Source organism: Ascaphus truei, unplaced genomic scaffold (genome assembly GCF_040206685.1).
Source record: "Ascaphus truei isolate aAscTru1 unplaced genomic scaffold, aAscTru1.hap1 HAP1_SCAFFOLD_392, whole genome shotgun sequence".
NCBI classification, from domain to species: domain Eukaryota; kingdom Metazoa; phylum Chordata; class Amphibia; order Anura; family Ascaphidae; genus Ascaphus; species Ascaphus truei.
Window position 1 is genome coordinate 240,892 of NW_027456722.1, and position 10,092 is coordinate 250,983.

The 10,092-nt window shown below is 53.7% G+C and overlaps 1 protein-coding gene across 1 annotated transcript; it reads left to right on the forward strand.

The window, feature by feature from the left end:
• The first annotated feature begins 6,479 nt into the window (after positions 1-6,479).
• Positions 6,480-9,514, forward strand: LOC142483916 (E3 ubiquitin/ISG15 ligase TRIM25-like). Its single transcript, XM_075583838.1, has one exon. The coding sequence runs from the start codon at positions 6,506-6,508 to the stop codon at positions 8,168-8,170; it is 1,665 nt and encodes a 554-aa protein (XP_075439953.1). The 5' UTR covers positions 6,480-6,505; the 3' UTR covers positions 8,171-9,514.
• Positions 9,515-10,092: the final 578 nt, after the last annotated feature.

Sequence of the window (10,092 nt, forward strand, 5' to 3'; positions counted from 1 at the left end):
TGTGTGGGACACTGTGTGTGTGTGTGTGTGTGTGTGTGTGTGTGTGTGTGTGTGTGTGTGTGTGTGTGTGTGTGTGTGTGTGTGTGTGTGTGTGTGTGTGTGTGTGTGTGTGTGTGTGTGTGTGTGTCAGACACTAGAGTGGGGACTGGAGCTACACATGGGGGGGGGGGGGCAGGAGCGGAGAAAGATACAGGGGGAGTGGAGAGGAGGGACCCGTAAATTTAAAGCAAACCAACCACCCTCCTATCCACTGTCCCCCCCCCTCCTGTCCACTCCTCCCCCCTCCTGTCCACTGTCCCCCTCTCCTGTGCACTGTCCACTGTCCCCCCCCTCCTGTCCACTGTCACCTCCCCTCCTGTCCACTCTCACCCCCCCTCTTGTCCACTCTCACCCCCCCTCCTGTCCACTCACCCCCCCTCCTGTCCACTCTCACCCCCCTCCTGTCCACTGTCACCCCCCCTCCTGTCCACTGTCACCCCCCTCCTGTCCACTGTCACCCCCCTCCTGTCCACTGTCACCCCCCTCCTGTCCACTGTCCCCCCCCTGTCCACTGTCACCCCCCCCTGTCCACTCTTCCCCCCCCTGTCCACTCTTCCCCCCCTGTCCACTCTCCCCCCCTCCTGTCCACTGTCACCCCCCCTCCTGTCCACTGTCAACCCCCTCCTGTCCACTGTCAACCCCCTCCTGTCCACTGTCACCACCCCTCCTGTCCACTGTCACCCCCTCCTGTCCACTGTCACCCCCCTCCTGTCCACTGTCACCCCCCCTGTCCACTGTCACCCCCCCTCCCCACTGTCCCCCCCTCCCCACTGTACCCCCCTCCTGTCCACTGTCACCCCCCCTCCTGTCCACTGTCACCCCCCCTCCTGTCCACTGTCACCCCCCTCCTGTCCACTGTCACCCCCCCTCCTGTCCACTGTCACCCCCCCTCCTGTCCACTGTCACCCCTCCTCCTGTCCACTGTCACCCCCCCTCCTGTCCACTGTCACCCCCCCTCCTGTCCACTGTCACCCCCCCTCCTGTCCACGCTCCCCTCCTGTCCACTGTCCCCGTCCCCTCCTGTCCACTGTCCCCGTCCCCCCCTGTCCACTGTCCCCCCCCCTCCCCACTGTCCCCCCCTCCCCACTGTACCCCCCTCTCCACTGTCCCCCCCTCCTGTCCACTGTCACCCCCCCTCCTGTCCACTGTCACCCCCCCTCCTGTCCACTGTCACCCCCCTCCTGTCCACTGTCACCCCCCCTCCTGTCCACTGTCACCCCCCCTCCTGTCCACTGTCACCCCTCCTCCTGTCCACTGTCACCCCCCCTCCTGTCCACTGTCACCCCCCCTCCTGTCCACGCTCTCCGTCCCCTCCTGTCCACTGTCCCCTCCTGTCCACTGTCCCCGTCCCCTCCTGTCCACTGTCCCCGTCCCCCCCTGTCCACTGTCCCCTCCTGTCCACTGTCCCCCCCCCCTCCTGTCCACTGTCCCCCCCCCCTTTTCCTAGCGCTAAATGCAACTCACGGGCAACGCCGGGTCTCTCAGCTAGTGTATGTATATATATATATATATATATATATATATATATATATATATATATATATATATATATATATGTCTATATATATGTCTGTCTGTCTGTCTGTCTGTAAATCATCCCCCTTCTGTCTTAATTTAATTCATCTTTCACACTTGTGGAAGACAACACCCACCTTTCAAAAACCATTTCCTTTAACTTCGCTCACATGTGCTAATTAAGTTTGCTGTGCCAACCAGGTGACTTTTTAAAAGTATATAAGTGAACTCCTAACAGCCACTGCTGCTTGCAGCCATGCTTCCAAGCAGATATGCTTTAAGTAGAAATGTTTCAAGTAGAATATGAAGTTCAAAAAGAAGTGGAAAAGTGGACATCACCTACTGCTTCTGATACCTGCTTTTGATCTACGTTGGAAAGGAGGAAATTATCTAAGACTGCACATCTCAACACTTAACTATTGCTGTGATGCCTCCTTTATTTTTTATATTTGCTGCAACCTCACTTATTTTCAAATTATGCACTTCCTTCCACCAGTCTCCTTATGTTTCTAACTCTATTCATATATCTCCATCTCTCCTTCCTTCCCCACTTCTCAGTTCACATGAACTCCTTTCTTACCTGCGCCCTCTGTCACCACAGCTATATCCCCTGCACTAAAACACACCCCTACAAATCATCCTCACACATTCTCTTTCTTTCCATGCTTCTCCTCCTTGCTTCTGGGGATATCTCTCCCAATCCTGGTCCCTGTCTTATTTCTACTTGCTCTCGTCCTCGCCTCCCACATGCAACTTCTACTCCTTCTGGTGTCAACCCCTCCAACCTCATACCCATCCCCTGCCACCCTCCCTCCTCTCTCCCTTTCTCCTGTGCCCTTTGGAATGCTCGCTCCCTCTCTAACAAGTTCCTCTCTGTGCATGACTTCTTTCTCTCTCACTCCTTGCTTCTCTTTGCCATAACTGATACCTGGCTCACTCAGTCTGACTCTGCTCTGGAAGCTGCCCTCTCCTATGGTGGCATTTCCTTCTCCCACACTCCGCGCCCTGATGGCAGGGGTGGAGGCGTGGGGCTCCTGCTCTCCTCTCTCTGCCGTTACCGAACCCTTCCTATTCCCCCCTCTCTTGCTTTTCCCTCCTTTGAGGCTCACACTGTCCAGATCTTCTCTCCTCTCCCTGTCCATGTGGCGGTCATCTATCGCCCACCTAGCTCTACTCATCCCCCTTCTGCCTTTCTCTCTCACTTTGAATCCTGGCTCTCTTTCTTTCTCTCCTCAGACTCCCCTGTTCTTCTCCTTGGGGACTTCAATTGCCACATTGATGACCCCTCTCTCTCTTGGGCTTCCCGCTTTCTTTCTCTAACCTCTTCTTTTGGCCTTCAACAGTGGACTGCAGCCAGCACCCACAAGGATGGCCACTACTTAGACCTGGTTTTCACTAAAAACTTCTCTCTCTCTGATTTCTCCATTTCCCTTTTTCCTCTCTCTGACCATCACCTCATCTCATTCTCTCTATCTCGCTTCTCTCCTTCTCCACCTCCATCTACCCCCCGGTTCTGCAGAAACCTGCGCTCTATTCACTTACCTGACTTTGAGTTCACTTTACGCTCCTCCCTCTCCTCTCTCAACTCTGCTACAGACCCTGACAACCTGGTCAGGAACTACAACTCTGTCTTGTCCTCCTCTCTTGATCTACATGCCCCGCTTTCTCTCTGCCGCACTCGCCCTTCTAACCCTAGACCCTGGCTAAATTCCCACACGTGCATGCTGCGTTCCTCCACTCGTTCCTCTGAACGCCTCTGGAGGAAGTCTCACACTCTCGCAGATTTCCTTCACTACAAATTTATGCTATCCTGTTTCAACTCTGCCCTCTCGCAAGCTAAACAAGCCTACTTTTCTGCACTAATCAACATGCACAAGTCTAGCCCACGCCGACTGTTCTCTGTCTTTGATACTCTACTCAAACCACCCTCAGCTGCCTCTCCTTCCTCCATCTCCGCTCAGGACTTTGCTGACTATTTTAAGGAAAAGGTGGAATCCATACGTCAGAACATCCCCTCTGTTTCTTCTTCCCATCCTACACCTCTTCCTAACTCTGCTCCTGTCTTCTTTGACTCTTTTTCCACTGTCTCAGAGGAGGATGTGTCGCTGTTGATCGCCTCTTCTCCCTCTACCACTTGCCCTCTTGACCCCATTCCCTCCCATCTCCTAAAACCTCTTGCTCCTACTATAATCCCTACGCTCACACACATTTTTAACTCCTCCCTCTGCTCTGGAACCTTTCCATCCTCCTTCAAACATGCAACAGTCATACCATTACTCAAGAACAGCAAGCTTGACCCTACCTGTCTTTCTACTATCGACCTGTCTCCCTCCTGCCTTTTGCCTCTAAACTCCTTGAACGACTTGTATTCTCTCGCTTGCTCCATTTTCTCAACACCTATGCTCTCCTAGACCCTCTTCAATCTGGCTTCCGCACTGATCACTCCACGGAAACAGCCCTCACTAAAATGACTGACGACCTCCATGCTGCCAAAGACAGAGGTCATTACACTCTGCTCATATTACTCAACCTCTCTGCAGCATTTGACACCGTGGACCACCCTCTTCTCCTTCATATTCTCCATACTCTTGGTATTCGGAACAAAGCTCTATCCTGGATCTCATCCTACCTCTCCCGTCGTACTTTCAGTGTCTCTTCTGCTAACACCTCCTCCTCCTCTATCGATCTCTCTTTGGGGGTACCCCAGGGTTCTGTCCTGGGACCTCTTCTCTTTTCTCTGTACACACTCTCTCTAGGTGACCTAATAACATCTTTTGGGTTTAATTATCACCTCTATGCTGACGACACAAATATACTTTTCAACACCTGACCTAACACCTGCTGTTCAAACCAAAGTTTCTGAATGTCTCTCTGCTATATCATCCTGGATGGCCCTCTGTCGCCTTAAACACAACATGGCTAAAACAGAGCTCCTCATACTTCCTCCCAAACCTGGCCCTACTACCTCCTTCCACATTACTGTTGGAACTACCATCATTCACCCAGTAGCCCAAGCACGCTGCCTAGGGGTCACACTCGAGTCCTCTCTCACATTCGCCCCTCACATTCAAAATATTTCTAAAACTTGTCGCTTTTTCCTCCGCAATATAACTAAGATACGCCCTTTCCTCTGTTGCTCGACTGCTAACTCTGACTCAGGCCCTCATTCTCTCCCGTCTTGATTACTGTAACCTCCTGCTGTCCGGCCTTCCTGCCTCTCACCTGTCTCCCCTACAATCTATCCTAAACGCTGCTGCCAGAATCACTCTACTCTTTCCTAGATCTGTCTCAGCATCTCCCCTCCTGAAATCCCTCTCCTGGCTTCCGATCAAATCCCGCATCTCACACTCCATTCTTCTCCTCACTGTTAAAGCTTTACACTCTTCTGCCCCTCCTTACATCTCAGCCCTAATTTCTCATTATGCACCATCCCGATTCTTGCGTTCTTCTCAAGGATGTCTTCTTTTTACCCCCTTTGTATCTAAAGCCCTCTCCCGCCTTAAACCTCTCTCACTGACTGCCCCACACCTCTGGAATGCCCTTCCCCTCAGTACCCGACTAGCACCCTCTCTATCCACCTTTAAGACCCAACTTAAGACACACTTGCTTAAAGAAGCATATGAATAGCACTGTGGATATTCTGAACACCTGATACATAAAGCTTGCCCCCCTGCAGACGCACTTACCAGAACTCCCTCCTACTGTCTCTGTACGTTCTCCCTACCTACCAATTAGACTGTAAGCTCCTCGGGGCAGGGACTCCTCTTCCGAAATGTTACTTTTATGTCTAAAGCGCTTATTCCCATGATCTGTTATTTATATCATCTGTTATTTATTTGATTACCCCATGTATTACTCCTGTGACGCGCTATGTACATTAATGACGCTATATAAATAAAGACATACAATACAATGAGGAGCTGGGTAACAAACTCCCCGCCCCTGTGTGCTGAGAAGGGAAAAACCTGTCCCACTGGTTATATGAGAGAGAGGAGAATGTAAGTGTTGTTTCCTGTTGCTGCTGCTGTTATTTCCCAGCCTGTGTTACCCCGGGTCCCTGTACCTGAGCTGGTGGCATTGAGATGCTAATTGACCTGTGGCTGCCTTTTGTCCTGTGGCTGCAGTCCCACTCATAGCACAAGCACAACATGCATTGTAGCTTTAATACCCCGAAAACTAACATGTGCGCCCAGGAGCTTGCACCCCACCATTTGCACCTATAATGTGGGGGCTCTAAACCTTCTCTAAAACACCAGCCCTAATACCCTGCTGGCAGGCAATACAGGTTAAACTGCCCCCCATTTCCCTCATGTTCCTGCAGTCTCTGCCCTGCAGCTATTTCTCAGGCCCCCCATACAAGGCAGCCCACTTATAAGCTGCACAGGCAGCTACGGGCCCACGAGGCAAAGGGAATACACAGAGAATGCATTAACTAGCCCACTGGGCTTACACAGTTACCCCCACACACACAGTTCCTAGCTTATACCCCTATGGGGGACAGTATAAGGGGAACAACATTACAGGACAACACAGTAAGGTACAATATTAGACCCAAGAGCTGACACTTTCAACCCTTGCCATACGGTTTCAGGGGCAGCCAGCCGGGCTCCACCTTTATTAATGAAGGCCGGCTATGCCGTACCGTCAGCCCAAGTACTGCAGGAACATGCTGAGGTGTATAACACACAGCTGACTTAAAAGGATACCTAACCCCTGAAGTGCAACACCTGTCACATGTCACCAAACGCCTCATGTGAGCACAGATAGGTAACATGCTGCATATTCTTATAACTACTCTTATTCCTCATATTGTATACTGCAGCCAGGAACTTACAGGGTTAATAGTCTGGGTAACAAACTCCCGCCCCTGTGTGCTGAGAAGGGGAACGCCCCACTGGTTATATTAGAGAAACGAGAATGTAAGTTTCGTTTCCTGTTGCTGCTTCCAAGCATGGCGTCTGCTGGTCTGAGAGAGGAGCTAACCTGCCCCATCTGCCTGAGCACTTATACCCAGCCTGTAACGCTGAGATGTGGGCATAACTTCTGCCAGGGCTGTATTGGGAGTGTGTGGGATTCCCAGGAGGGATCTGGACTTTATACCTGTCCTGAATGCAGAGCAGAGTTTCAGGAGCGTCCTGCACTGCAGAGGAACCTGAAGCTGTGTAACATAGCGGAGCGTTTCCTTTCTACTCAGCCGGAGCAGGAGGAGGCTGTGATCTTCTGCACTTACTGTGTTACCTCCTCTGTACCCGCTGCTAAAACATGTCTGCTGTGTGATGCCTCCCTGTGTGATATTCACCTAGAGAGACACAGCAAGTCAGAGGAACACGTCTTAACGGAGCCAACCACCTCCTTAAAGACCAGGAAATGTCCCGTCCACAAGAAGCTCTTGGAGTGTTACTGCACTGAGGATGCTGCCTGTATCTGTGTGTCCTGCTGGGTGTTTGGGGAGCACAGGGGACACCAGGTGGAGTCGCTGAATGAGGCCTCTGAGAAGAAGAAGGAGAAACTGAGACATGTTCTGGAGAAACTGACCTCAGTGAGAGAGGAGACTGAGAAAAGAGCCCAGAGTCTGCAGGAAGCCAGGAGAGAAGCGCAAGAAAAAGCAGCTGGGGAGACAGCCCGAGTCACTGCCCTGATTAGGGACATCAGGGAACAGCTGGAAGTCCTAGAGAAGCGAGTCCTGAGTGAGATCACCAGGTGGGAAGAGCAGGTTTCTCTCCGAGTCTCTGATCTAATCCAGCAGCTGGAAATAAAGAAGGACGAGCTGTCCAAGAAGATACTTCACATTGAAGAGCTGAGCAACATCACTGATCCATTAACTGTCTTACAGGGACGGGAATCAGACAATGCTGACTTATGTGATGCTGAGGAGGGAGCCTTACAAGGAGAGGAATCAGACAATGCTGAGGATGAGGAGGGAGATAATGATAGTGACAAAACTCATAATGAAGATAATGAGGACAGAGAGAGAGAGGGTAATAAGGTCCCTGCTGTAGGGTATTTGTATGAGGTTCTGATCCCACTGACCTTACAGAGATTAGCTGATATTGTGACTGATCTAAAAGCAAAGAGCGGGTTCTATGTGCAGGAGGCTTCAGGCATATTACTGGATGTAAATACAGCTGCTAATAATGTATCTGTATCAGGTGACCTGAAAACTGCATCCTGGTCAGGAACAGACCAGTTACGCCCAAATGCACAAGAGAGATTTGTGTCTTATAATCAGGTTTTAAGCAGCAGGAGTTTTTCCTCAGGACAACATTACTGGGAGGTGGAGATCAGTGACTCAGGGCACAGGAGGGTAGGGATTTCCTATCCCAGTATAGTAAGGAAAGGAGGTCAGTCCCCCATAGGGAGCAATAAGAAGTCCTGGTGTTTGTACATGCGGGGTAATGATTATTCAGTGAGACATGACTCAATACAAACACGGATATATCCCGAGTCTCCCTTGCAGAGATTAGGAATATACCTGGACTATGAGGCTGGGCGGCTGTCCTTTTATCAGCTGTGTGACCCGATCAGACACTTACACACCGTCACTGCCACCTTCACTGAGCCTCTTCATGCTGCGTTCGCTGTATATGAGAGAGGCTGGGTCAGAATCAGGAGCTAGGAGTACTGATCCCGGCCCAGCAGGGGAACCCATAGATATAGTGTATATTGTGTTTGTGGGTTTGTGCGCGCTCTCATTGGCTCCCCCATTGGCTGACTGCGGGGCGGGCCTTGGCTCTTATTGGCTCTCATTGCCTGACTGCGGGGCGGGGCCTTGCTGCGGCCTTGTGGGGGAGGGTTGTGATTACTACAGATCTGCGCATTGATTGGTTGAATCATTATGATGACATACTTCTACACGGGATTCTGGGACTTGTAGTTCACGTCTGTAACTAAAATTGTAACAGAAGAGAAGCAGGACTACAACTCCCAGAAGCCCCTGCAGGCGAGAGAGACCACATGACAAGAGGTGGCCAATCTCAATCAGTGCAGTTGTGGAGAGAGAAATCTTATACTATATTAGTGAAAGCACTGTATGTTTGCCTGCCTGGATGTCCGGTGTCCCTAGGGGAAATCTCATTGGTTCCTTGGCCCGCCCCCGCACACCTCTCATTGGCCTAAGGTGGAGTGACGGGCCAAAGGACACACAGGGACACAAACACACACACAGGGACACACACAAACACACACACACAGGGACACACACACACACACACACAGGGACACACACACACACACACACAGGGACACACACACACACAGGGACACACACACACACACACACACACACACACACACACAGGGACACACACACAGGGACACACACAGGGACACACACACACACACACACACACACAGACACACACACACACACACAGTAGGGGGGGGGTGTACATTAGCAGCATGTATAACCCGGGGGGTGGGCCTCACATACCCGCCGGTCCCGGAGCCTCCGCCTCTTCCTCCCCGAACATCAGCCTCCACACCCGCGCGCACCTCCTCCTCTCCCCGTGTCTCCCTGTTTCCCGCGCTTTCAGCCCCCCCCCCCCCGGCGCCGCTACAGTCAGCGGGGGAGCGAGTGCCCGGGACACAGCGGGGGAGCGAGCGCCCGGGACACAGCGGGGGAGCGGCCAAACACGCTGCCTCCCGCCTCAGATCCACGTGGGAGCGGCCGGACGGCTGAGGGAGCGGCCTTCACCTCCCCTCACCCCCCTTCACCCAACCCTCACCCCCTTCACCCACCCCTCACCCCCCTTCACCTCCCCTCACCCACCCCTCCCCCCCTTCACCTCCCCTCCACCCCCTCCCCCCCCCGGCGCCGCTACAGACAGCGGGGGAGCGAGTGCCCGGGACACAGCGGGGGAGTGGACACAACAAGCTGCCTCCCGCCTCAGATCCACGTGGGAGCTGCCGGACGGCTGAGGGAGCGGCCTTCACCTCCCCTCACCCCCCTTCACCTCCCCTCACCCCCCTTCACCTCCCCTCCCCCCCTTCACCTCCCCTCCACCCCCTCCCCCCCCCCGGCGCCGCTACAGTCAGCGGGGGAGCGAGCGCCCGGGACACAGCGGGGGAGTGGACACAACAAGCTGCCTCCCACCTCAGATCCACGTGGGAGCTGCCGGACAGCTGAGGGAGCGGCCGGACGGGTGAGTGAGCGGCCGGACGGGTGAGGGAGCGGCCTTCACCTCCCCTCACCCCCCTTCACCTCCCCTCACCCACCCCTCACCTCCCCTCACCCACCCCTCACCCCCCCTTCACCTCTCCTCCACCTCCCCTCCACCCCCACCTTCACCTCCCCTCCACCCCCCCCTTCACCTCCCCTCCACCGCCCCTTCACCTCCCCTCCACCCCCCCTTCACCTCCCCTCCACCCCCCCTCCACCCCCCTTCACCTACCCCCCCTTCACCTACCCCCCCTTCACCTCCCCTCCACCCCCCACCCCCTTCACCTCCCCTCCACCTCCCCCCCTTCGCACCACCTCCCCCCCCTTCCCACCCCCCCCTTCCCCCCCCCCTTACCACCACCTCCCCCCCCTTCCCACCA